The sequence below is a fragment of the Oncorhynchus masou genome, chromosome 10, assembly GCF_036934945.1.
Source record: "Oncorhynchus masou masou isolate Uvic2021 chromosome 10, UVic_Omas_1.1, whole genome shotgun sequence".
Taxonomy (NCBI): domain Eukaryota; kingdom Metazoa; phylum Chordata; class Actinopteri; order Salmoniformes; family Salmonidae; genus Oncorhynchus; species Oncorhynchus masou.
The window spans coordinates 10,797,563-10,825,522 of NC_088221.1; the positions used below are offsets into that span (position 1 = coordinate 10,797,563).

General features: G+C 42.4%; 1 protein-coding gene across 2 annotated transcripts in view; it reads left to right on the plus strand.

Annotated features, from left to right (window-relative positions):
- Positions 1–174: 174 nt before the first annotated feature.
- The window catches only part of LOC135547119 (ubiquitin carboxyl-terminal hydrolase 37-like), a 30,263-nt gene continuing 2,477 nt past the window's right edge, over positions 175–27,960 (plus strand). The window contains exons 1-22 of one of the 2 annotated variants that reach the window (XM_064975819.1): positions 175–336; positions 2,984–3,191; positions 6,612–6,777; positions 6,883–6,971; positions 7,074–7,189; positions 7,533–7,610; positions 7,884–7,972; positions 8,064–8,157; positions 8,285–8,440; positions 14,158–14,289; positions 14,643–14,766; positions 14,842–15,059; positions 15,287–15,404; positions 18,081–18,160; positions 18,268–18,432; positions 19,728–19,778; positions 22,924–23,059; positions 23,186–23,402; positions 23,582–23,742; positions 24,032–24,092; positions 27,222–27,337; positions 27,816–27,885. In XM_064975819.1, the coding sequence (XP_064831891.1) occupies positions 3,018–3,191; positions 6,612–6,777; positions 6,883–6,971; positions 7,074–7,189; positions 7,533–7,610; positions 7,884–7,972; positions 8,064–8,157; positions 8,285–8,440; positions 14,158–14,289; positions 14,643–14,766; positions 14,842–15,059; positions 15,287–15,404; positions 18,081–18,160; positions 18,268–18,432; positions 19,728–19,778; positions 22,924–23,059; positions 23,186–23,402; positions 23,582–23,742; positions 24,032–24,092; positions 27,222–27,337; positions 27,816–27,885 (2,611 nt within the window). In that variant the 5' untranslated portion in view covers positions 175–336; positions 2,984–3,017. The remainder of the gene's footprint in view (positions 337–2,983; positions 3,192–6,611; positions 6,778–6,882; positions 6,972–7,073; positions 7,190–7,532; positions 7,611–7,883; positions 7,973–8,063; positions 8,158–8,284; positions 8,441–14,157; positions 14,290–14,642; positions 14,767–14,841; positions 15,060–15,286; positions 15,405–18,080; positions 18,161–18,267; positions 18,433–19,727; positions 19,779–22,923; positions 23,060–23,185; positions 23,403–23,581; positions 23,743–24,031; positions 24,093–27,221; positions 27,338–27,815; positions 27,886–27,960) is intronic. The other variant, XM_064975820.1, reaches the window with a different exon arrangement.

Below are 27,960 nucleotides of genomic sequence, written 5' to 3' on the forward strand. Positions count from 1 at the left end.
ACACGCCCTGTTAAGTAAACCGGAACTGATCATATTTTGCGATGCTTAACGGCATGAGTGAACTATCTTCATTTTTTTCACCATCTTTGGTGTCAATTCATCGTGGTTAAGTATCGCGAGAAGACATGTGATATGTGTTCTCGTATATCATTTCCTCTAGATTTTCACATTCCCGCCATCATCGAGTACTGGAGGAAAACGTCGTGCGGACCACACTGTCAACAACATAATACTGGGGCCAACGAATGCCGGCTAAACCAACTTACTACTCCCCGAGGATTTAAAACAAAAATATTATAATTTACAAGTTTCGTTGAAGGGATATTTCATTCAAAGGCAAGTGTTCCTTGTCTTGTAATTAAGTCAAGGCGATGTTTATCTCCAAATGACAAAAATCAAATTAGCTAGCTATTTCTTGTCCTTTTCAGCAGCCAGCTATCGTTAGTTACGAACTTGCTCGTGCACGGGACACGGCTAGACTTTCACAGCTAGTTAGATGTGTAACTATCCAATGTTGTTTTGCTGAGTTGTTTTGGGGGCGTCATTCTCATCTCGTAATATTCAGTTAGCCAGCAGCCTAGCTACTAAGCTAGCTAAGGTTAGCTAACTAACTAGTGGTTAGCGGTGCATCATAGCAGTTATCTAGCCAACAGAAACTCATTCGAGTGTAGTGTGGTTGTGTCCTCCCTGCCCCAGACCGTATCTGTGCGTCAGAGATGTTTGCCCAGGAAGCTCCGATTCAAACGAATTAGACAGCTCTGAAAGCGTATTAATGTCAAAATACGTTCATTACACACCAACTACAGTATGGAGTTTCGCTTAGGAACTATCTACATTTACTCCCTTTATGGCTTGTATGTACGTCCAAAAAAGGTGTAAATAAAACATTTACAAGCAACCAAATGTATTTGGACATGATTACGCTTGCAGAGTTGTGTAACGCCTCGGTCACACGGACAGCTTTGTTGCATGTTGGAATACTAGAAGTGCATTAATTTCCAATAGAACGCTGCGTTTGCCTTGCAGCATTGCGGAGGCAGTTGCAGTGCGTTTTGTGTGTACAAATGTTGGATTTATCGAATGTTTGCTCAAACTATATGCGTAGACGGCTTGATAGAAATGGAAGCAATGGTATCCAGATGATGCTGCATACCATTTTGCGCAATGACGCTGTAGGCATAACGCTTCGATCACACCGACAGCGTCCTTGCACAAAATAGTATGTGGTATAATATAAATAGTTTTATATTTCTTAAAAAATAGTGCACCGGGCCATTACTTGTCCTGTATTAGTGGACAGCTATAGTCATTTGTAGGGTGGGCAAAAAATAAAACATCTTAAAATATTTTTTTTACTTTTGCCATCTGTCCTAGTGTTGATTTGCTATATTTTTGTTGTTGCGGAAATCACCATAGCAGCACATACTATCATGCTGGCTTGCTTTTACAATTACTGTTCTTGCTTTCTTGTCCCGCTATGCCCACAGGTATGTTTTTTGCATCCCTCGTCTAAAAGAATAACATATGTAAGTCCACAAGTTTGCGCAGTGCCCCTCTTTTACATTAGTTTGGGAGATCCCTGTAGATAAGGTTGAATCTCTGAACATGGCTATTTGTCATACAATGGGGGCATACTTAGCTAAGCATCGTTATGCCAGTTCGATTATAGCTAGCTAAGTAACGTTAGTTCCCCCTCTGTCTAGCTATGTCACTTGCTTGCTAGCTAAATTTAACCAATTGGACTAACCAAGTGGCTAAGGATGCTTGTCGTAATACACTGCAGCCCAATGGGTAATGCGTAAACAATACCTTTGATTGTTGTGGATAATGCCACACACTTCCCTGCCTAGCAGAGCTTCCCAAGACTTTACTTGCAATTCGGTAAGCAAGTGAACCCCCTCCCTGAATAGGTTAAAAACGAAATTGCATCATGCAAACATTTGTCACTGCCAAATAAGAACACCATGTGACCAAACATAAGCAGAACATTTAAAGTTACAGCTTGAAAAATTTGCCCAGGTCACGTGCACTGGTCTGCACCGTATATTATTTAATTCAAGTATTTTGGCATAGTGTTCCCTTTCAAACCAGATTTACCCATAGGACAGAACAACTGGTGTTGCGCCAACAATGTGTTAAAAGTTACTGGACGACTCAGTTACTGCTCTCGTGCTCTAAATGTTAAAAATATATTTAAAGTAGTCGTGGGCGGTATCCAGATTGTCATACCTTCATATTGTTCTTGTAATATCCTGTGATATTCTGTAATACTTGCACTGAACACAAGGGGCACTATTTTCAAACCCCACTGAGCCTCTGAGATCTAAAGGTGAATGTAAACTAAATGCTAATGAACACATTGCGAACATTTTATACTGTCTCTGACCTAAACTATTTGCAGGACACACATCTCAGCTCAAAATTATACAAATAATTCAAAAGTGCATGCTACTCAGTTTGCTGCATGCACAAAACAAATACTTGATCCAGGATGGAATTCACTGCTATTACCAAGCAGAGCTTAATTTTGCAATGAGCTAAGCACTTAGCTAGATGACTAACTAGCTACTAAATTAGCAAACAAATGCACACCTGCATAGCATTTAGCACATTTTAGACAGTTAACATAAGATATTTAGCTCGCAAACATTCCGTTGTGAATTCCTTACTGTAACGAGATCACCTGTCGCGTGCTGCACAACAAACAGTGACTCACAAGGCTCTCATTGTATGCTTGTAAACAAATACCACATGACTGGGGACTGCTGTTAATCAATTTATCTCCTATTGTATTGCACAAGTTGACTGCAGGTATTTACTTAAGTAGCTACACATTCAAATTTATAATTAAAACAAATCGAAATAGTTTTGACGGTATTGAAAAGCAATCCCGTGGCTATTTCCAAATATCCGGTATACCGCCCAAGCCAAATTTAAAAAATATGTCCTTGTTTGCACACAATCTACTTTTCCCTTCCATTAGGTTTATTTGGAGAGCACAACCCTGACAATCACTAATGGCAGCAGCAGTGCCCAAGCTCTCCAGCGGAAGCGTTGTCAAAATACGCTACAATAGCATAGACGTGGGCACCACTCGATGGAAGGAGGGGACCTTCGAGGTTCTTGAGAAGGATAACAAAGTCAACCTGTGCCTGAAGTTCAATGCCGGTGGTGCACTCAAAAGTTTCCAGGTAATAGTTTTCCCTATATGTGCTCATTCACCTAACAAAATGGCATGATTACATTGGACTTGAATAGCTGAAATTGTGTATGTTAAGAAGTCTTAAGTTACAGTACCAGTCAAAAGTTTGGACACCGACGGATTCAAGGTTTTTTCTTTATTTGTACTTTTGTCTACATTGTATAATAATCGTGAAAACATCCAAACTATGAAATAACACATATGGTGTCATGTAGCCTAGTGGTTAGAGCATTGGGCCAGTAACTGAAAGGTTACTGAATCAAATCCATGAGGTGACAAGGTAAAAAAATCTGTCGCCCTACCCCTGAACAAGGCAGTTAACCCACTGTTCCCCAGTAGCCCGACATTGAAAATAATAATTTATTCTTAACCGAATTGCCTAGTTAAAAGGTTAAATAAAAAAATACATATGGAATCCTGTAGTAACCAAAAAAGTGTTAAACAAATCAAAATATTTGAGATTCTTCAAATAGCCACCCTTTGCCTTGAATGACAGCTTTGCACGCTCTTGGCATTCTCTCAAGCAGCTTCACCTGGAATGCTTTTCCAACAGTCTTGAAGGAGTTTCCACATATGCTGAGCACTTGTTGGCTGCTTTTCCTTCACTCTGCAGTCCAACTCATCTCAAACCATCCCAATTGGGTTGAGGTCAGGTGATTGTGGAGGCCAGGTCGTCATCTGATGCAGCACTCCATCATTCCTTCTCTGTCAACTAGCCCTTACACAGCCTGGAGGTGTGTTGGGTCATTGTCCTGTTGAGAAACAAATGATAGTCCCACTATGTTCAAACCAGATTTGATGACATATCACTGCAGAATGCTGTGGTAGCCATGTTGGTTAAGTGCCTTGAATTCTAAATAAATCACAGACAGGGTCACCATCAAAGCACCATCACACCTCCTCCATGTTTCACTGTGGGAACCACACATGCCTAGATCATCTGTTCACCTACTCTGCATCTCACAAAGACACAGCGGTTGGAACAAAAAATGTCATTTGGACTCATCAGACTAAACTAGAGATTTACACCTGTCTAATGTCCATTGCTTGTTTCTTGGCCCAAGCAAGTCAGTCCCTTCTTATTGGTGCCCTTTAGTAGTGTTTTTTTTTGCAGCAATTTTACCATGAAGGCCTGAGTCACGCAGTCTCCTATGAACAGTTGATGTTGAGATGTGTCTGTTACTTGAACTCTGATGCATTTATTTGGGCGGCAATCTGAGGTGTAGTTAACTCTAAAGAACTTATCCTCTGCAGCGGAGGTAACTCTGGGTCTTACTTTCCTGTGGCGGTCTTCATGACAGTTTCATCATAGCACTTGATGGTTTTTGCGACTGTACTTGAAGAAACTTACAAACTTCTTGAAATTTTCCAGATTGACTACCTTAATTTCTTAAAGTAATGATGGACTGTCGTTTCACTTTGCTTTTTTGAGCTGTTCTTGACATAATATGGACTTGGTCTTTTGCCGCATAGGGCTATCTTCTGTATACCACCCCTACCATGTCACAACACAACTGATTGGCTCAAACGCATTAAGAAGGAAAGAAATTCCACAAAATAACTTAACAAGGCACACCTGTTAATTGAAATGCATTCCAGGTGACCACCTAATGAAGCTGGTTGAGAGACTGCCAAGGTTGTGCAAAGCTGTCATCAAGGCAAAGGGTGGCTTCTTTGAACAATCTCAAATATGCATGCTACATTTGGATCATTTGGGGTCTCTCGGACCGATGCAGTTTTATCTTTGCTGCATCTCGTTGAAACTTAACATCCCTAATCGGAGCTTGTGTATCGAATCGTCTTGATATAGTATACAGTGGGGCAAAAAAGTATTTAGTCAGCCACCAATTGTGCAAGTTCTCCCACTTAAAAAGATGAGAGGCCTGTAATTTTCATCATAGGTACACTTCAACTATGACAGACAAAATGAGAGAAAAAATCCAGAAATTCACATTGTAGGATTTTTTTAAATGAATTTTATTTGCAAATTATGGTGGAAAATAAGTAGTTGGTCAATAACAAAAGTTTCGCAATACTTTTATATACCCTTTGTTGGCAATGACAGAGGTCAAACGTGTTCTGTAAGTCTTCAAGGTTTTCACACACTGTTGCTGGTATTTTGGCCCATTCCTCCATGCAGATCTCCTCTAGAGCAGTGATGTTTTGGGGCTGTTGCTGGGCAACACGGACTTTCAACTCCCTCCAAAGATTTTCTATGGGGTTGAGATCTGGAGACTGGCTAGGCCACTCCAGGACCTTGAAATGCTTCTTACGAAGCCACTCCTCATTGCCCGGGCGGTGTGTTTGGGATCATTGTCATGCTGAAAGACCCAGCCACGTTTCATCATCAATGCCCTTGCTGATGGAAGGAGGTTTTCACTCAATCTCACGATACATGGCCCCTTTCCTTTACATGGATCAGTCGTCCTGGTCCCTTTGCAGAAAAACAGCCCCAAAGCATGATGTTTCCACCCCCATGCTTCACAGTACGTATGGTGTTCTTTGGATGCAATTCGGCATTCTTTGTCCTCCAAACACGACGAGTTGAGTTTTTACCAAAAAGTTATATTTTGGTTTCATCTGACCATATGACAATCTTCTTCTGGATCATCCAAATGCTCTCTAGCAAACTTCAGACGGGCCTGGACATGTGCTGGCTTAAGCAGGGGGACACGTCTGGCACTGCAAGATTTGAGTCCCTGGCGGCGTAGTGTGTTACTGATGGTAGGCTTTGTTACTTTGGTCCCAGCTCTCTGCAGGTCATTCACTAGGTCCCCCCGTGTGGTTCTGGGATTTTTGCACACCGTTCTTGTGATCATTTTGACCCCACGGGGTGAGATCTTGTGTGGAGCCCCAGATCGAGGGAGATTATTGTATGTCTTCCATTTCCTAATAATTGCTCCCACAGTTGATTTCTTCAAACCAAGCTGCTTACCTATTGCAGATTCAGTGTTCCCAGCCTGGTGCAGGTCTACAATTTTGTTTCTAGTGTCCTTTGACAGCTCTTTGGTCTTGGCCATAGTGGAGTTTGGAGTGTGACTGTTTGAGGTTGTGGACAGGTGTCTTTTATACTGATAACAAGTTCAAATAGGTGCCATTAATACAGGTAACGAGTGGAGGACAGAGGAGCCTCTTAAAGAAGAAGTTACAGGTCTGTGAGAGTCAGAAATCTTGCTTGTTTGTAGGTGACCAAATACTTATTTTCCACCATAATTTGCAAATAAATAAATTAAAAATCTTACAATGTGATTTTCTGCATTTTTTTATTTATTTTGTCTGTCATAGTTGAAGTGTACCTATGACAAATTACAGGCCTCATCTTTTTAAGTGGGAGAACTTGCACAGTTGGTGGTTGACTAAATACAGTGGGGCAAAAAAGTATGTTCATTATATATGTCTATGCTTTCAGCTCAACCATAATGTGAAGAATGTCATGATGCAGTCCATGCACACTATGCAACGAATTGTGGTGTCTCTTAAGGATGGCAGTGTAGTCACCCTTGAGAGAATTCCCACTGCTGTGGCTGAGAAAATGAAAGAATATCTTGAGAAGTTGAAGCAGGGAAAACCAACAGGTAACAATCTATTGGAACTTGTATATCATTAACTGTTTCTACGAATTTGGATGATTTCCTGCAGAACTGGTGTCCTTCTGTTAGACAAGTGCTGTTTTCTTGTAGTTCTAAAGACATCCCAGGGAAGTGCAAGCTTCAGTGTGCTCGGGAATCGATCCATAAAGAAAGAGATTAGCCCACCTGGAGAACGACAGGTAAAGAGTTGTTGTAAGAAAGTACCTGTCATTTACAACCATACGGTTCCTGGTTTTTGCTTCTCTGAAAATATTACTTATTTAAATCTTGCTCTGTTTCAGACAACACCCAGGCGACCCAGTGTGGACAACAGGGAGGAGACGATGCCCCGCAAACCTCTGAGCAGTCCCAGCAGAGTCACCTCCACACCTTCCCGCAGTGGGCTGTCTGAGAACAGGTAGGCAAGCCAACACACCAATCATCCAGGTAGATAAAGCATCACACGCAGGCTGCGTCCTGACCGCACTCATACTTTCCCCCCTAATTTATTTCAGTGGATTGGACTTTTGAGTTCACATGGGGGAATGAACAAGTGCGTACTTCTGGGTGAGGGGTATAGAATCACAACCTCTTCCACCACTCTTTTGTCTTGCTAGCCTTTCTCCTGAGATTGCATTTCTTCATTTGACAGAGGCTTTCGTCTTCGTGTGTGCATTGGTCTCATAACCACTCTTAAAGTGACATTTTAAAAATGTGTACTTCATATTCATCATCTTCAGAACCATCTTTTGCCCCTTCAGGATTGAGAAGAGGAAGAGACACCTCACCTCTGACAGCGACCTGACTAAGGACTACCCCAAGGAGAATGACTCATCCAGGTATACTTTACCAAGCAAAGGGTAGACTTCACATCCCTTTCTTGTCAATTTAAGCTTATGTCCATTGCGGCCTCGGGGTGTCTAGCGAGTGGGGGTGAGGGGGTAGGTGTTTTTACAGTGACGGCCATGATTTTAGCAGCACCGGTTTAGCGTAAAAGGGAAACTGCCATTACAACAGATCAAAACTTTTTGACCAAATTTGCTGTTACTACACTTTGCCTTTGTAGGGCAGAGTTGTGCACCAGTGAATCTAAACTGTTTCTTGTATCTCAGCAACAACAAGACCATGTCGGACCCCTCCAGGAAGTTTCTGCTGAGCTGCAAAGACAAGCTGAAACAGGCAGAGGAGAACCGCTGCTCTGGTATGCCCTCGTCAGACTGAGATGACCTTCTCCAGACTAGAACTGTGTCGTCTCTAGTCGCCCTGTGATAACTGTCTACCTTTCCCACCAGTTTTACTGGTTCCAGCGCCACTTCAGCCCACGTCATTCTACGGCAGCCGATCAGTGACCAAAGACTACTCCACGAGTCACTCTTTCCTCGACAGGTAAGTTATTTTTTTTTTGCGCCTTAATTTAACCAGGTTGTCCCATGGATGTTAAGAAAACATTCTTATGCATCATTAAGATGCTGCCACACTTTGACTTCTTCAACGTTTGTCATTCCCTCCACAGGCCATCCAGTACATCCCAGACCACCTCGGCTAAGAGAAGTCTCATGTTACCCAATCACTCGACCCCCTTCAAGAAAGTGCGCCCCATGCTGGACTACGGTGGCTGGAACAAGCCAAGACCATCCACTCTGGCCCAGCCCCAGCCTCCACTGCAAGGGTAAGGAGACATCCCAGGGTTATACTGATAATTCTAAAGATAACCTCCGGAGTCAATGAGGGGCTTTTATAGTGCTGCCCACGTATCAGTAATGTGTGATTTACTATATCTGTTAATGCTCGTTATGAATGTGCCATACGGCTGACCCCAATTAGTCGATTGTTTGGTCGATAGGCTGTTGGTCGACCAAGATTTTTTTATTTTTTTGTCAAGCAGTTGCAAATACAATTTAAGGAACACGAGACACCGGTCTTATTCACGCCCATCTCTGTGATCTAATCCATTATGGAGGCCAAAACTAATCCACTGTGTCAGCTGCGTGGATGGCACAGTCCAAGAAGAAGGGGAGTGTGGCTAAGATGCACAATGCACATCTCTCTCCAGAATGCGCGCTCTCCTGCCAATTTGTGCACATTCATTGGTTCTTAACTTCATTGTGTGAATTGTTTGAGTTAGTGTCTATCAATTCTACATTACATAAATCACCAGCAGTACATTTGCTGTTAATTCCTATATTTTTTAATCTACAATGTTTGTTTGGTTATTGTTTGCAGAGCGCACAACCTATGCTACACTTGTGAGAAACAAGTATGGGTTTATTTAATTACTTTTACGAGTTTTGTCAATTTAGTTAGTCTTTTGTATTGAGCGCTCCTGTCAATTTTTAGTAATGACGCGCACCTGATTACGCATGGAAGTAGGCCTATAGGCTACCTGGCCTGCGTGCAAATGAAGGCCTATAAATGTGCCCATTTGGGGATCTGATAGTATTTCTGATTGGCTGAATGCACCACCACTAATGAGCTGTGGAGCTTCTCAAAGTAATGTTTTCTCAACCTCGAACAGCAAGCAAACGGTCTGTTTTTTATATCTATTGAGAATGACAGTTCCTCTATGTAAACTAGGCAAAAAAAATAATCGTCCTCTCACTATCAATTGTTTATTTTCAGCAGACTGAACATGTGTAAGTATTTGTATGAACATAACAAGATTAAACAACGGAGACATAAACTGAACTGAAGTTCCACAGACGTGGACAGAAATTGAATAATTTATCCCTGAACAAAGGGGGGGTCAAAATCAAAAGTAACAGTCAGTATCTGGTGTGGCCACCACCTGCATTAAGTACTGCAGTGCATCTCCTCATGGACTGCACCAAATTTTCCAGTTCTTGCTGTGAGATGTTACCCCACTCTTCCACCAAGGCACCTCCAAGTTCCCGGACATTTCTGGGGGGAATGGCCCTCACCCTCCGATCCAACAGGTCCCTGACGTGCTCAATGGGGTTGAGATCCGGGCTCTTTGCTGGCCATGGAAGAACACTGACATTCCTGTCTTGCAGGAAATCCCCACAGAACGAGCAGTATGGCTGGTGGCATTGTCATGCTGGAGGGTTATGTCAGCATGAGCCTGCAGGACGGGTACCATATGAGGGAGGAGGATGTCTTCCCTGTAATGCACAGAGTTTGCCTGATTGCCTGCAATGACAACAAGCTCAGTCCAATGATGCTGTGACACACCGCCCCAGACCATGATGGACCTTCCTCCTCCAAATCGATCCCGCTCCAGAGTAGAAGGCCTTGGTGTAATGCTCATTCCTTCGACGATAAACACGAATCTGACCATCACCCCTGGTGAGACCAAACCGCGACTCGTTACTGAAGAGCACTTTTTGCCAGTCCTGTCTGGTCCAGCGACGGTGGGTTTGTGCCCATAGCTGACGTTGTTGGCGGTGATGTCTGGTGAGGACCTTCCTTACAACAGGCCTACAAGCCCTCAGTCCAGCCTCTCTCAGCCTATTGTGTACCGTCTCAGCACTGATGGAGGGATTGTGCGTTCCTGATGTCACTCCGGCAGTTGTTGCCATCCTGTACCTGTTCCGTATGTGTGATGTTCGGATGTACCAATCCTGTGCAGGTGTTGTTACACGTGGTCTGCCACTGTGAGGACAATCAGCTGTCCGTCCTGTTTTCCTGTAACGCTGTCTTAGGCGTCTCAGTACGGACATTGCAATTTATTGCCCTGGCTACATCTGCAGTCCTCATGCCTCCTTGCAGCAAGCCTAAGGCGCAGATGAGCAGGGACCCTGGGCATCTTTCTTTTGGTGTTTGTCAGAGTCAGTAGAAAGGCCTCTTTAGTGTCCTAACTTTTCATAACCGTGACCTTAATTGTCTGTCTGTAAGCTGTTTATCTTTGACTGTTCCACAGGTGCATGTTCATTAATTGTTTATGAAGAAGCATGGAAAAGTGTTTAAACCCTTTACAATGAAGATCTGTGAAGTTATTTGGATCATCCTTGAAAGATAGGGTCCTGAAAAAGGGACGTTTCTTTTTTTGCTGAGTTTATTTAAAAAAATATTTCCAGCACTCTTTTCAATAACTACTCAGCATGAAAGGGAAAAATATAATGATCTGATCCAGTGGAAATGTCATCAAATAGGCCTACCTGATTATTTCTTATGCCTGTGTCTGTCCCGAGCTCACTGGCACGGGAAACTTGGAAGGCCCAGAATATCTTATGCAAGTTTGCTATCATCTGCTTTGGGTCAGACCCAAGTTAATAGTTGATACAATGTTTAAAGTTTGTGGCCATGGCCTGTCTGCAAATGTTATTTATTTCTATCAGGATATTTTCAACCTGCAGGCTGCAATATTTTTTATTTGTTTGCTTATGTAGGTGATTGTTTTTTAGTTAGATGGCAGTATAAGTAACTTTTTAAGTTTGTATAATTTTCATTTGGATACAAGTTTGATTAACCACATGACAATGATTGAGATACGAAGACGTTATTATAAATTAAACCGTTCCATGAAAGAACTGGCATGCAGATTGGTAGAAGTCTTAAGACAAATTGGCATTCCACATGGTAATGGTTGCCCACGACTCATGTAGCTTATTACTGGCAACTTCGGCAGAGTCTGTGAAAGCCAGCAGGAACGGGAGGAGGATGGTATAAGGTTCAGGTTAAGATTTTATTATTCTGGCGATCTTGTTCTCTGGCTCCCTCTTGAGTCATTCGACTTATTTCATCAGAGTGCGCTTAACCCCTCTAGACTCGATTGACGCAAAGTAACGTAATACAAAAATCCCCATCAAAATCCGTCAGTTTAACCTAGTGATATCTATTTTTTTCATTGGATCAGTCTCAATCCGCCAATGTCGCCCTTTCACATCTGCAGTGAAAGGTGGCATAGCTAGAGCAATGTTTGTCAGACCACGAGACAAACATCTGTAGCGTCCTAACTAAACCACTGTGGAAAGGGTAGACTCAAACAAACATGATGGTGGTCTCCGTTTTGCTCAACGACCACGGACAAGTGTCACGTGACTCGTCTGAAGTCCATAGTGTCGATGTGCCAAATTCTGTTTTTAGCTTCCGAACCGTTTAGGCTACAAACTGTGAGTCCACTGTGGAAAGGGGAGATTCTCCGTTTTGCTTTACAACCCCCACAAGTGTCACGGGACTTGTCTGAAGGTAACCAGCACCAGTATTATTATTTGTTTTATGTAAGTATGAAATAAGGTTTGTTACCCACCTCAAACATGTTTAAAATGGCTGTTCCACTGGATGTCAGAAGGTGAATTCACCAATTTGTAAGTCGCTCTGGATAAGAGCGTCTGCTAAATGACTTAAATGTAAATGTAAATGTAAAATAACACTATTTAAAAAAAAAAAAAATGAAAATGTGATGTGTACCTTTGGAAAATATTCAGATTTCCATTTGTTTTGTTACATTACAGCCTTGTTCTAAAAGGGAGTAAATGAAAATAATTCCTCAGATCTACACACAATATCCTATAATGAAAGCAGAAGCTGTTTCTTTTATTTTTGCAAATGTCTTAAAAACAAACCTTATTTACATAAGTATTCAGACCCTTGCTATGAGACTCGAAATTGAGCTCCGGTGCATCCTGTTTCCATTGATCATCCTTGATGTTTCTTCAAATTGATTGGAGTCCGCCTGTGTTAAATTAAATTGATTGGACATGATTTGGAAAGGCACACACCTGTTTATATAAGATCCCACAGTTGACAGTGCATGTCAGAACAAAAACCAAGCCATGAGCGGTCAAAGGAATTGTCCGTAAAGCGCTGAGACAGGATTGTGTTGAGGCACAGATCTGGGGAATGTTACCAAAAAATGTCTTCAGCATTGAAGGTCCCCAAGAACAGAGGCATCCATCATTCTTAAATGGAAGAATTTTGGTACCAACAAGACTCTTCCTAAAGCTGGCCACCTGGCCAAACTGAGCAATCGGGGGCATTGATAAGGGCATTGGTCAGGGAGGTGACCAAGAACCCAATGGTATCTCTGACAGAGCTCTGGAGTTCCTCTGTGGAGATGGGAGAACCTTCCAGAAGGACAACCATCTCTACAGCATACCACCAATCAGGCCTTTATGGTAGAGTGGCCAGACAGAAGCCACGCCTCAGTAAAAGGCATGTGACAGCCTGCTTTGAGTTTGCCAAAAATCTCTGGTCTGGTGAAACCAAGTTTGAATTCTTTGGCCTGAATTCCAAGCGTCACATCTGGAAGAAACTTGGCACCATCCATACGGTGAAGCATGGTGGTGGCAGCACCATTCTGTTGGGATGTTTTTCAGCGGCAGGGACTGGGAGACTAGTCCGGAGCGAGACAAAGATGAACGGGGCACAGAGATCCTTAATGAAAACCTGCTCAGGACCTCAGACTGGGGCGAAGATTCACCTTCCAACATGACAACGACCCTTACCACACGGCCATGACAACGTAGGAGTGGCTTCCGGACAAGTCTCGGAATGTCCTTCAGTGGCCCAGTCAGAGCCCGGACTTGAACCTGATCGAACATCCCTGGAGAGACCTGAAAATAGCTGTGCAGCAACGCTCTCCATCCAACCTGGCAAAGCCTGAGAGGATCTGCAGAGAAGAATGGGAGAAACTACCCAAATGCAAGTGTGCCAAGCTTGTAGCATCAAAAGGAATCAAGGCTGTAATTGCTGCCAAAGGTGCTTCAACAAAGTACTGAGTAAATGATCTGAATACCTATGTGATATTTCCGTTTTTTTATTTTTACTAAATTGGCAAACATTTCTAAACCTGTTTTTGCCCTGTCATTATGGGTTATTGTGTCTCGATTGATGGGGGTGGACAGTTCAATATATTTTAAAATAAGGCTCTAACCTAATGTGAAAACAGTAAAGGGGTCTGAATCCCCTTTGAAGGCACTGTATATCATGAGCTTTCTCATCTCCCAGATATAGGACAAACACTTCAACCTTGTTTCTGATTTATTTTGAATATATTTTTTGCCATTTTATGGTAGTATGTTTTTAGGTATCCCAATGTTGTTGTTTTTTAATATAAAGGGGTCCTTGATATTCAAAATCAAATGGATAAATGATCCATAGTGTGACCATCTCAAAACAATTCCATATGTCAGCTTTGAACACCCCCCCCCCCCCCAACGGCTTAGGCTCTTAAAAATTAAAGCATCAAAGCTTAATACATAGAGTTGATTTTATTAAAACACACAGGGTGTGTAAATGGAAAAATACACAAGAATGTCAGCCAATTGATTGGTCGAAAGAAGACATTTCGGTCAACAGACTTTTTTGTTGTCGCTTACAGGCCTAATGTGCCGAAGTAGATACTTTCAGTTGAAAACATGCCTTTTCACCAGTGGTTGTGGTACATGGATGGAGTTATACTTAGTTTTCTCTAACCTCTTTGTGCAGATTCTCCAACCTGGGCAACACGTGTTACATGAATGCCATCCTGCAGTCTCTCTTCAGCCTGCCGTCATTCTCCAATGACCTTCTGAAGCAGGGAATCCCATGGAAGAAGATCCCCGCCAACGCCCTACTCAGGTAGCCTACTGTTACTGCAGTCACCCTTTAATTTTTTAAAATAAAAACAACCACATTTTAGTCATTTAGCAGATGCTCTTATCTAGAGCGACTCACAGTAGTGAGTGCACATATTTTTGTACTGGTCCCTTGTAGGAATCAAACCCACAACCCTGGCGTTGCAAGTGCCATGCTCTACCAACTGAGTAGAGTCAATATTTCCACTTTAAGCCACCGAAACAAAAACAGCTTTTAAAAGAGTAAATTCAATGTTAGTGTTTTCATGGCTATGACTCATTATTTCTCTAACTGCTCAGCTGATTTGTGTACCTGCCCTGCACCCTCACTGACCCTCCTCTCTGTTGTGCATGCAGACGCTTTGCCCACTTGCTGGCCAAGAAGGACATCTCGTGCCCCGAGGTAAAGAAAGACCTGCTGAGGAGAGTGAAGAGTTCCATCTCCTCCACAGCTGAGCGCTTCTCTGGATACATGCAGAACGTAAGACCTATAATATTTGCACCACAACCATTTTGGCTCCTTTGTAGCTCTGTACACTCACCCCCCCCCCTCTAGGACGCCCATGAGTTCCTGAGCCAGTGTCTGGACCAGCTTAAGGAGGACATGGAGAAAGTGAACAAGAGCTGGAAGAGTGAATCGGCGGCGTGGGACGAGGCCCCCCAGCAGGCAGCCGCGGTCAGGCCTGGGGAGGAGGCGGACACCTCACACACGTACACCTGCCCCGTGGTGGTCAACATGGAATTTGAGGTGCAGCACACCATCACCTGCAAAGGGTGAGTGAATCATCAGACTGGATTTCTGGGTGGTACATCTCTTCCCTGATGGAAAATAAAATAATGGACGTGTATTAGACGCCATAGATTTAGCTTTTAATAGTCCATACCTTTAGCTTTTATGGTATTACCCTTCCTAAGCATATGAAGTTGTCATAAAGACCGACTGAATGTCATGTTATAAACAACAAATCATGAAAAAAGGTTGTGCTATTGTGTGGTTTCAGCTGTGGAGAAGTGGTGACCAAACGGGAGCAGTTCAACGACCTGTCCATTGACCTGCCTCGCAGGAAGAAGACCATCCCTCTCCGGTCCATCCAGGACTCTCTGGACCTCTTCTTCAGGGTGCGTGTCCGCTGTCCTCAAAAACCACCAGGCTAGCTCCTGTCCAAATATATTGTAAATAACAAATAACTGCCGGTCTCACGGTAATTGACCTAATCGGTAAGTGACCTAATGGTCAATTGACCTAATGATCAATTAACATGAACCCATTTAGCAATTCCTGGCTTCCACACGTAGCCTACAAGCCACTGATACAGACCTTTGGACATCTACATTTAAAAAAAGTCTAATAAATCCATGTAGTATGGCCTTCACTTTCACAATAAATCCAATATTTATTTTAGACTGGTCTAAAGAAACATGATATGAAGAAAATGTAGTCCATTTCAGAAGAACAGAATAGCATACTCCGTGTTGTCCTTATCTGGCTTTGCCATATTGCTGTGGGCTATACTCATTTCACAGACATTTTCTTAGAATCCCATGCCATTATTTTATGTTTTATAGTATGAAGAATACAATTGAACAAAGCTGAAATTTTCTCAAACGATTTGAGAGTGAGCACATTCTATGTTGAGCAGTTAAAGAAACAGGTACTCCTATATGCTTAATTTAGAGTTATTTATGTAACGTTAGTTCTACAAACATTGGGATCCTTGTTTATATTTGTTATACATTCCAAGGCTGCATGATGCGACTCTAATGATGATGATTTGAAAAAGTCACATGAAAGGCATGAGCTCTGCTTTGTTTTTTGTGCAGGCTGTTCACACTTAATCAGTCTCTCATTCACAATTTGACAAGCACTTGATAATGTGTCGGATTTCCTGGCGGTATCCCCTTTGTTTGGCTGTGTTGCCCCCTAAAGAAATCCATGCCCTTTGCGGCTAGTGGCCGTTGTGCCCTTGGGCTGAATATAATAATTTGAATTTCCTTCTCCCTGTGTGCTCTGAAGCACCTCTCACTCACATGGGTCTCCGTCACGTGAAGACAGACACATCGGGGATGCAACTGCACGTGTCCTTATACAATTCCGAGGTGCATATTAAAGATATTGGAAAAACTGTCTACATTTACTTTGTCAGCCAACAAGATGAGTAGGCCTAACAAAGAGCAGAAGCACTTGCCGATGTCAATCTACTATCCCTTATAGTACAAAAGTTTACCTATTATTTTCTGTGCAATAAATAAATATTCCCAACATAGTCTGGAACACTTGTGGGATGCCAAATTAATACAACCATTAGCATATTTTTTTTGTTTTTTTACGCAATGAGGCTGATGCAACAGAACAGAATGTTTAGCTTAAAATGTTGATAAACTATTAGGCTATTTCTTCAAATTATAAGCGCAGCAATGTGCACACGGCAGTAGTCTATAAGCGCAAATGTTCCATTAGCGGGAAAACACCATTATCAAAAGTGACCGCAAATGTGATTATGCATGTAATGCTTTTATTATAAAGGTACACTTTTATGGTAAATTATCTTCCCCAAACTTGAAACTGGCGGGCTTCTTATGTTGCCAGTTAGGCTCTACACCCCTTGTAAAGCGGATTAATGTGCTTAATTTTAAGAAGTTATTTGGTCACTAGTTGTGATTACTTATAGGCCTATGGGCTAGGCTACATGAGGTATGCTACTATGATTATAAAAAGCCTTATTGCACACAAGCTGGGCATCGTTCACAAGTGATAATATATCGTTCACAAGTGATAGGTGACAAAATTAGCCGATCGGACTATTCTTGATTTAATCTTGTCTTTACATATACTAAATAAAATGTGAAATTATGATGGACCGTTTATCATGCACCTGTCTCAAAACGGGCAGTGGGAAAAATACATCTACTGTATGCACTTAAATAGCAAATGGAGGATTCTTTTCCTGTGGTTCATTTTCATGCCAGCCAGGTAGGCTGTACTTCTGTTGTAAAGACGAGCAATGTGCTTAATATTAATTAAGTTGAGATATAAATATAGAAGGCCTTGCCTATAGAAAGCTGATGGGATCCTCTTAAGTAGAGGCCATCACTCTTCTTTCTTACGCAATTGCATAGCCTATAGAAATGTTGCACAACATGGGCTCTCATGAAGTGTTTGATTAGATTTGATTACATTTGCATTGATGTCAGAGTGATTAGAGGGACAGTAGAGTGCTGAGTACCAGGCAGATAGCAAGATTGTTAGGCTACCAATGACCATCAGCAGCATCAGTGCTTGGAGACTCCTAATTACTGTGACTGCCTTCATGACTCGTGACCACCGGTGTGGCAGTAATACGGTCACCGTAACAGCCCTAATATCAACTCACTAAAGCATGGGTGGCCAACTTTTCTATTAAAAACCAAACAAAACAAATTGGGTGGGAGGGACATATTCAATATACTTTAAAAATGACTAAAACCAAATTGAAACTGAAGAAATAATGGAGCTACAGTCACCGTTTCTTGACTGTCCAGCTTACTAATAATCACTGAAATGAAAGCTAGACAGTCGGAGCATCAAATTCCCAAAATTAAGGATAGAGGATCTTTTTTTTTTTAGCAAACTTTGAAGCAAAGGAAATGTAATATGTTTTCAGTGTGGCTCTCCGGACCTCGTTGAAGAACGAATGCGGCCCTAGAGGCAAACAGGTTTGACCCCCCCCTGCACTAATGCAATGAAACAGTTAACCTAGTATCCACAACCTAATAGGAAGTAGATGAGTTGAATGTGTGTTGGCGTGTGTGTTCCAGATGGAGGAAATCGAGTATTCTTGTGAAAAGTGCAGCAGGAAAGCGGCGACAGTGACTCATAAATTCAGCCGACTCCCCAGGTATGCCCGTGTGTCTACAACAGTGATCTGATGTTAAAGTGAATGAGAAGTGGTATGAGGTTCACCAGAACCCTAAATTCATTCCTTTCTGTTTCCCCCTCATGCAGAGTTCTTATCTTGCACCTGAAGCGCTACAGCTTCAACGCCCAGCTGTCCTTAAACAGTAAGCTGGGCCAGCAGGTGATGATTCCCCGCTATCTCACACTGCTGTCCCACTGCACAGACACTACGCAGCCCCCCCTCAGCCTGGGCTGGAGCGCACATGGAACCATGTGAGAAACACACCACACAGTAAAAATTATTTAACGTTTGTTGCATAATTATACAATTTTTACCAAGGCCGGACATTAATTTTTGTACTCCCAACATTTTTGGGGTGTTTAACACTTTGGATCAAAAAGGTAACGGAAAATTGTTGTATGATGCAGGGCACCACTTTACAAAATAAAATGTGTTATTAGGCCTGTTACAGTGCCTTCAGAAAGTATTCATACCCCTTGACTTATTCTACATTGTTACAACCTGAATTCTAAATGGATTATTTTCCTCAACAATGTATATGCAATACTCCATGAAAACATGTTTTTAGAAATGTTTGCAATTTAAAAAAATAAATAAATACAGAAATATCTCATTTATATATGTATTCACACCCCCTGAGTCAATACTTTGTAGAAGCACGTTTGGCAGCAATTATAGCTGTGAGTCTTTCTGGGTAAGTCTCTCTAAGAGCTTTACACAATGTATTGTCAACATTTGCCCATTATTCTTTAAAAAAATTCAAGCTCTGTCAAATTGGTTGTTGAACTTTGCTAGACAACCAGTTTCAGGTATTGCCATATTAAAAAAAAATCAAATGGCTAAAGTAGCCTACTTCAAAGCAAGGTAGCTGTTTATCGATAACATCCTTTCAGGGGAGATCTATTGACTGCATGGGAGACATTACTAAATTTTTAATTAGGATTATCTAAGAATATATTTTAAAGTTGTCAAGAGTGACATGCCCAATGTTGAACAGAGGGGAATCCCAGCTTTCCAATGGTGTCAGACTTTTACAGCCGGAGTAAGCATTGATTTATTAACGTACCCGTTGATCAACTGCGTGTCGCCATTTGTAGTTATGGTGGTGACGTTTTTAGGACATTGGACATGACAATTACATTAATACATGATAATAGTTAACTACCGAGAACTATCCAGGCTACACGATAGGTGTTGAATTGGCTAACTAGTTGGTCTGTCATTATTTTGTAGCCCTACCTGCTGTAATGTCTCCCTCTCCCATCTAGCACACATGCAGTTGATGCACGCACCCATGATTTTTCCTGGGTTGGTCTGTACAAAACCTGTTTGCTGACCGAAAATGTGCACGTAACTCACTAATCGGCAAGGATTAGAAACAAATGTGCACACGTGGCTACACACAGATCTGTTCTTTGATCTCAATAGCACATCTCGCCAAAGGGATTATTGAAAGACCACTCTGCCTGTCAATGCAATACAATCCTACTCTAATGTGCTCGGCAGAAATTAAATGACCTTACCACACCCTGTTTTTTTTGTACAGGACACGAACACTGAAGGCCTCCCAGTTGGTGAACTCCTCCTCACTACTTTGGTAAGCCACTCATTCAACCGTTCTCTAACACTGGTGTCACTTCCACCCCATGGACACCAATCATGTTTACAGTAGGTCTCTTGTTTCTTTGATGTGAACATTGTGTAGATTAGCGGTTCCCAAACTTTTCCATTCCAGGGACTACCAAATCACCGGCAAACTCTTGAGGACCACATACCACATTCCACATTAAGGGGGGGGGGGGTGGTGAGAAGGATTACTTACCTAGGATAAGATAAGTAATCCTTCTCACCACCACCCCCCCCCCCCCCCCTTAATGATTTAGATGCACTATTGTAAAGTGGCTGTTCCACTGGATGTCAGAAGGTGAATTCACCAATTTGTAAGTCGCTCTGGATAAGAGCGTCTGCTAAATGACTTAAATGTAACTGTAATTCCAGGAATGGCGCAATTTAACAAAGTATCTTGGCGGTCAAATTTAGAGTTCATTTTATCAGTAAATGTAACTTATTATTAATAGTTGTATTATTATTGTAAAACGGTGTAGAATCAGCTTGATTCTCACGTCTCTGTCAAAGATGTTTGGACCTTCGTTTTTGATATTTTCAGTGGTATTAACAGACGTGAGAAATAAAAACAGGTTCAGCCCCTGGTTCGACCGTGATCTTGCAGAGATACTCCACCTCAAGAATTGCATTTGGTGAAAGGCTCGGCACATGCATACTCAGGCTGACTGGCTCTCGTTCAGGCAAATGAGAAATAAGTGCACTCAGGCTACCCGGAAGGCCAAAGTTAGTTACTTTTAAGGAGCAGTTCTCTCTCTGTGGGTCTAACCTCCAAAAGTTCTGGAAAATGGTTAAAGACCTGGAGAATAAGCTTTCCTCCTCACAGCTGCCCATGTCCCTTAATGTTAATGATGTGGTTGTTACTGATGTTACTGACAAGAAGCACATGGCTGAGCTCTTTAATCACCACTTCATTAAGTCAGGATCCCTGTTTAACTTAACAATGCCTCCTTGCCCGGCCAACATTTCCTCATCTCCCACGCCTTCTAATGCAACTATCCCCAATGCTTCTCCCTCTTTTTCCCATGCCCCGCTACAAAGTTTCTCCCTGCAGGCAGTTGCTGGGTCCGAGGTGCTACAGGAGCTCCTTAAACTTGACCCCAAAAAAACATCTGGGTCAGATTAGACCTTTTCTTTAAGGTTGCTGCCCCTATCATCGCCAAGCCTATCTCCGATATTTTTAACCTGTCTCTCCTTTCTGGGGAGGTTCCCATTGCTTGGAAGGCAGCCACGGTTCGTCCTTTATAAGCAGATCCTAACTGTTACAGACCTATTTATATTTTGCCCTGTTTATCAAAAGTGTTGGGGAAAATTGTAAATAATGAACTGACTGACTTTCTTGATGTCTATAGTATTCTCTCTGGTATGCAATCTGGTCTCCGCTCAGGTTATGGATTTGTCACTGCAACCTTAAAGGTCATCAATGATGTCACAAGCAATGTTGTGCTGCTATTTTTATTGACTTGGTCAAAGCTTTTGATACGGTAGACCATTCCATTCTTGTGGGCTGGCTAATGAGTATTGGATAATGAGTATTGGTGTCTCTGAGGGGTCTTTGGCCTGGTTTATACACTGCACTCTTTGGAGGAAGTTAGCAAAGTCAGAACATCTGCTTTCTCAGCCACTGCCTATCAACAAGGGACTACCCCAAGGCTCAATCCTACGCCCCATGCTTTTTTTTTCAATTTACATCAACAACATAGCTCAGGCAGTAGGAAGCTCTCTCATCCATTTATATGCAGATGATAGTCTTATACTCAGCTGGCCCCTCCCCAGATTTTGTGTTAAATGCTCTCCAACAAGCTTTCTCTACCATTAACCTATATCTGAACGCCTCCAAAACAAAGGTCATGTGGTTTGGTAAGAAGAATGCCCCTCTCCCCACAGGTGTGATTACTACCTCTGAGAGTTTAGCGCTTGAGGTAGTCACCTCCATACAAGTACTTGGGAGTATGGCTAGACAGTGCAAAGTCTAGACTTGGTTTCCTCTATCGTAATCACTCTTTCAACCCCAGCTGCCAAACTAACCCTGATTCAGATGACCATCCTACCCATGCTAGATTGTAGAGACATAATTTAAAGATTGGCAGGTAAGGGTTCTCTCGAGCGGCTAGATGTTCTTTACCATTCGGCCATCAGATTTGCCACCAATGCTCCTTATAGGACACATCACTGCACTCTATACTCCTGTAAACTGGTCATCTCTGTATACCTGTCACAAGACCCACTGGTTGATGGTTATTTATAAAACCCTCTTTGGCCTCACTCCCCCCTATTTGAGAGCTCTACTGCAGCCCTCATCCTCCATATACTATATCCTCCATATACTATATTGGCTAAATTCCCAATCTGGCCATCAAACCATCACGGTCACCTAATAATCCCCAGTTTACAATTGGCTCATTCATCCTCCTCCCTCCCCTGAAACTATTCCCCAGGTTGTTGCTGCAAATGAGAATGTGTTCTCAGTCAATTTACCTGGTAAAATAATGGATAAATAGAAAATACAAAAATATACAACACCCGTTCTGTTAAAGGTCCCCAAAACACACACGTCCCTGAATCACTCATCTTTTCAGTTCACTGCAGCTAGTGACTGGAACGAGTTGCAACAAACACTCAAACTGGACAGTTTTATCTCAATCTCTTCATTCAAAGATTCAATCATGGACACTCTTACTGACAGTTGTGGCTGCTTTGAGTAATGTGTCGTTGTCTCTACCTTCTTGCCCTTTGTGCTGTTGTCTGTGCCCAATGTTTGTACCATGTTTTGTTGCAACCATGCAGTTTTTGTCTTAGTTCTCTCTTTATGTAGTGTTGCGTTGCCTCTTGTCGTGATGTGTGTTTTGTCCTTTAAAAAAAAATGTAATCCCCGTCCCCGCAGGAGGCCTTTTGGTAGGCTGTCATTGTAAATAAAAATGTAAGACTTGCCTCGTTAAATAAAATACATTGTTATTACAATTTGCATTGTGTATAAAGTAATTATAAATGACAAAATTAGATTCTAAAAATAAATGAAAAAATGTTGGACCACCTGCAATACCTCTGGTCCACAGGTTGAAAACCACTGGTGTAAATGTTTCGATCTTCTAACCACTTTCTTTATTTCCTTCCCCCAGGAAAGTGTCTCTGAAGGCAGGGGGCAGCTCCAGCAGTATCCTGGTGGACTCTGACAGCGAGGAGGAGCTGAGCCGGAAGGCAGTGAGCCGCAAGCGACGCCTCAGCGACTGTCTGCCTGACGACAAAGCAGAGGAGGTAGGGGGACTCGGGAGAAATTAGTTACTACAACTTAACCACTGACACATGCAGGGACAGGTTGAAAGAATACTGTTGGTTTAGGTCCGGTGTGACATGGTGGGCTCTGGTTGTGTTTTGGTCCAGCGAGGCGTCCAACACACAGACGCGTCAGACATCAACGATGAGGCGATGCTGGCGGTAGTGCTAGAGATGAGTTGTCAAGACACTGGTCTCTCCTGCCCCGCCCCTGAGGACGAGCCAACCAGCAGCCCAGACACGGGCTACGGGGACGCCGACCCCGACACCCAGGAGCCAAACTACCACCCAGACCTGCTGGAGACGGACAGCAAACCGTCTGCAGGTAACCACGACACGCTTAAACAGATAACACAGCAAAACAACTCTCTGTAGTTACTAGATGTCCATTATAAAATGTGTAATTTCCTTGAACTATCCTATACTAAGTCATGAAGACCATGGACTGTTTTGAAATGTGCGTTTCACCAAACCTTGTGCAACAGAGTGTATCTGTGTGTGTAGATGCGCTGGACTCCCTGGATCTGACCATGGACGAAAACAAGGAAAACCAGACACCTGAGGGGGTGCAGGGGGAGCTGGACTGGGTGCAGCAGTTTAGCCTGGAGCAGGAGCGGGAAGAGCAGGAGCTGCAGCAAGCCCTGGCCCAGAGCCTGCAGGAGCATGTAAGACTCCCAACACACACTAGGCCATTACATAGAGAGACCGATACAGCTCTACCCTTTTTACTGTTGGATAAACCTGGTGTCTGTGGTTCACCAATATTTTTGTAAAGTAGGCTAATCTTCCCTCTGCATGTTTTGGTGAATACCCAAAATGGGTTTTAAGCTCTGACCCACCAACTTTATATAATGTCAACTAGGTGTCCATTTGACCCTGTATCCAGCAATGCTGCCTTGTTGCACCATCGCAATACATTCCAGTGACATTTTCAATTTGTGGTATGTCCTACAGGAAGCCCAAGAGATGAGGGAGGACGATGACCTCAAGAGAGCCACAGAGCTCAGCCTGCAAGGTACAGCATAGACATTGGTACCCCTTTTTTAAGCATATACTCAAAGCATCACAAAAGAAAAGTAGTGTGTGTTTACACCAGGGGTTGGAATCAGTTCCGGTGTTCCAAACAGAAAATACGTTCTGAATCGTTTCGAATCAATAAAAAAAAAAGTAGCAGTTCAAATAGGTCAGGGAGGGGCAACTTTGATAGGGGTGGGGGCCACACTCTGGACTCATGAGGGGCTGTAGTTGCCCCCCCACACACAAACACACTGCGGGCAAAACAATTTAGTGACCCACCTCTTGACAGCAGAGAGACTTAACTTTTAGAGTTCATTTTGTGCAATTTTATGCATTTTGTCATAGTGTAGAGAGAAATATTTGCAGTCTTAATATGGTATCTGAGTAAGACTAACAAAATCAATGGGAGGGGCCCTGGCTGATAATTTGACCGTGGTAAGTTTAGTTTAGCGTCCAGCAATCTGAAAACATTTAGTTGACATGGGCTAATTAACTATCAGTGACAGACATAACAATAGAGAAACTGCTGATTCACATCCACATTTCTAAATTGCACCTTGTGTATTCTACTATTCTAACTTGCAACAAACAGGAAGTTGAGTTGAATTTGATCCGAGGGCCTCCAAAAGGGGGCCTGCAGGCCGCATGCCAGCAGTTGCCCATCCCTGATCAGTGGTGGAAATTGTCATATTTGAGTAAAAGTAAAGATATCTTAATAGAAAATGACTCAAGTGAAAGTCACCCAGAAAAATCCTATTTAAGTAAAAGTCTAAAAGTATTTGGTTTTAAATATGCTTAAGTATCAAAAGTAAATGTAATTTCTCAAATGTACTTCAGTATCAAAAGTCCTTATATTATGCGAACTAGACGGCACCATTTTCTTTCTTTTTTAAAAAATTGATGGATTGCCAGGGACACGCTTCAAACCTCATACATAATTTACAAACAAAGCATATGTTTAGTGAGTCCCCCAGATAAGTGTGTGAATTAGACAATTTTAAGGTCCTTCTAAGCAATCAAAATGAAATGGGTACTGTTGGGTGTCAGGGAAAATGTATGGAGTCATTTTATTTAAGAATGTAGTGAAGTACAAGTATAAAGTTGTCTAAAATAGAAATAGTAAAGTACAGATACCCCCCAAAAACTACTTCAGTATGACTTTAAAGTATTTTTACTTACAGTGCCTTGCAAAATTATTCAGCCCCCTTGAACTTTGCGACCTTTTGCCACAACAACAAGTGGGACACATTTATTGGATATTTCAAACTTTTTTAACAAATCAAAAACTGAAAAATTGGGAGTGGAAAATTATTCAGCCCCCTTAAGTTAATACTTTGTAGCGCCACCTTTTGCTTTTGCACCTTTTGCACCTTTTTTCCCATTCCTCCTTGCAAAACAGCTCGAGCTCAGTGAGGTTGGATGGAGAGCATTTGTGAACAGCAGTTTTCAGTTCTTTCCACAGATTCTCGATTTGGATTCAGGTCTGGACTTTGACTTGGCCATTCTAACACCTGGATATGTTTATTTTTGAACCATTCCATTGTAGATTTTGCTTTATGTTTTGGATCATTGTCTTGTTGGAAGACAAATCTCTGTCCCAGTCTCAGGTCTTTTGCAGACTCCATCAGGTTTTCTTCCAGAATGGTCCTGTATTTGGCTCCATCCATCTTACCATCAATTTTAACCATCTTCCCTGTCCCTGCTGAAGAAAAGCTGGCCCAAACCATGATGCTGCCACCACCATGTTTGACAGTGGAGATGGTGTGTTCAGCGTGATGAGCTGTGTTGCTTTTACGCCAAACATAATGTTTTGCATTGTTGCCAAAAAGTTCAATTTTGGTTTCATCTGACCAGAGCACCTTCTTCCACATGTTTGGTGTGTCTCCCAGGTGGCTTGTGGCAAACTTTAAATGACACTTTTTATGGATATCTTTAAGAAATGGCTTTCTTCTTGCCACTCTTCCATAAAGGCCAGATTTGTGCAATATACGACTGATTGTTGTCCTATGGACAGAGTCTCCCACCTCAGCTGTAGATCTCTGCAGTTCATCCAGAGTGATCATGGGCCTCTTGGCTGCATCTCTGATCAGTCTTCTCCTTGTATGAGCTGAAAGTTTAGAGGGACGGCCAGGTCTTGGTAGATTTGCAGTGGTCTGATACTCCTTCCATTTCAATATTATCGCTTGCACAGTGCTCCTTGGGATGTTTAAAGCTTGGGAAATCTTTTTGTATCCAAATCCGGCTTTAAACTTCTTCACAACAGTATCTCGGACTTGCCTGGTGTGTTCCTTGTTCTTCATGATGCTCTCTGCGCTTTTAACGGACCTCTGAGACTATCACAGTGCAGGTGCAATTATACGGAGACTTGATTACACACAGGTGGATTGTATTTATCATCATTAGTCATTTAGGTCAACATTGGATCATTCAGAGATCCTCACTGAACTTCTGGAGAGAGTTTGCTGCACTGAAAGTAAAGGGGCTGAATAATTTTGCACGCCCAATTTTTCCGTTTTTGATTTGTTAAAAAAGTTTGAAATATCCAATAAATGTCGTTCCACTTCATGATTGTGTTCCACTTGTTGTTGATTATTCACAAAAAATACAGTTTTATATCTTTATGTTTGAAGCCTGAAATGTGGCAAAAGGTCGCAAAGTTCAAGGCGGCCGAATACTTTTGCAAGGCACTGTAAGTACTTTACATCACTGTCTTATTTACATGTTTGATTGGTCAGATAAGTGCAGGCGCGAGACTGAAATTTCACGGGTGAGGAGAGGGCAACGTGGTGGACATGGAGGGGCTTGGCTTGAAGCGCTGAACATCATGATGTGAATTGGAATGTGTTTAGGCTGTTACTAGCATTATAACTTCACAAAATTACCAAATTATATTCTAGACATTAGGAGTATTTTGGGAACTAAAAAGAATGTTAGTAAGCCGTAGGCAAGATATGAAAATAACGGTTTTGTTCCAGAACACGAGATCCCTTTTGTTCCCGGTTCCATTTCACTTCCTCTGAAAATGTAGTTATTTTTTGGTTCCCTGAACTGGTTCCAACCCCTGGGTTGCGCATTTCAGTGGTTTTCACGTGTGTTGATCTGCTCTGCTCTGGTTTCTCCCTCCCAGAGTTCAACAACTCGTTGCCGGAGCTGCTGTGTTCAGACGAGGATTCTGGGAACGAAGAGGTGCTGGACATGGAGTACAGCGAAGCAGAGGCTGGGGACCTGAAGAGGAACGCTGAGGTACAGAGCCTCCCTCCTTTTCCTCAATCTCTCACACTAACCAGCCTTCACCAGGGTCCTGTTCAGTATGGAGTAAACTCTCGTGGACAGACACACGTAACATAAATGGTAGTAGTGTCTTACAAGAGACTGAGATGTGATGACTAACAAGCAACTTTGTTCTGGTACGCAGTTTTTTTTTGTCACTGATTTGGACAAATCATGATTTCGTAGGTGCTTGCATCTTTCGAATTTCTAAATGGGACATTTGGCCCATAGACTTGCCTGAAACTGGCAGAGTTTATGTTTAGGGGGTCGAGAAATGGCTATTCTTGTTACTATCTTGTGTGTGTATATGTCCCCCCCCGCAGCCCCCAGAATTTAATCGAGCTTCTGATGCAATTACACAACATTTTAGTTCTGGGTGTCTGACATTAAGGAGAAACGTTTTGAAATGGAGTGAAACGTCCTGGCTTGAAAACCTCTTCCTTGTTCCCAGAGTGGAGATCTGGCCAATTCCTTCCGGCTGATCAGTGTAGTCAGTCATATCGGGAGCAGCTCCTCCTCTGGTAAGCACTGCCCTCCCTATAAACCACAGTCTGCTAAGATATATGGCTGTGTTACGAGATGCACCGTTATTTGTG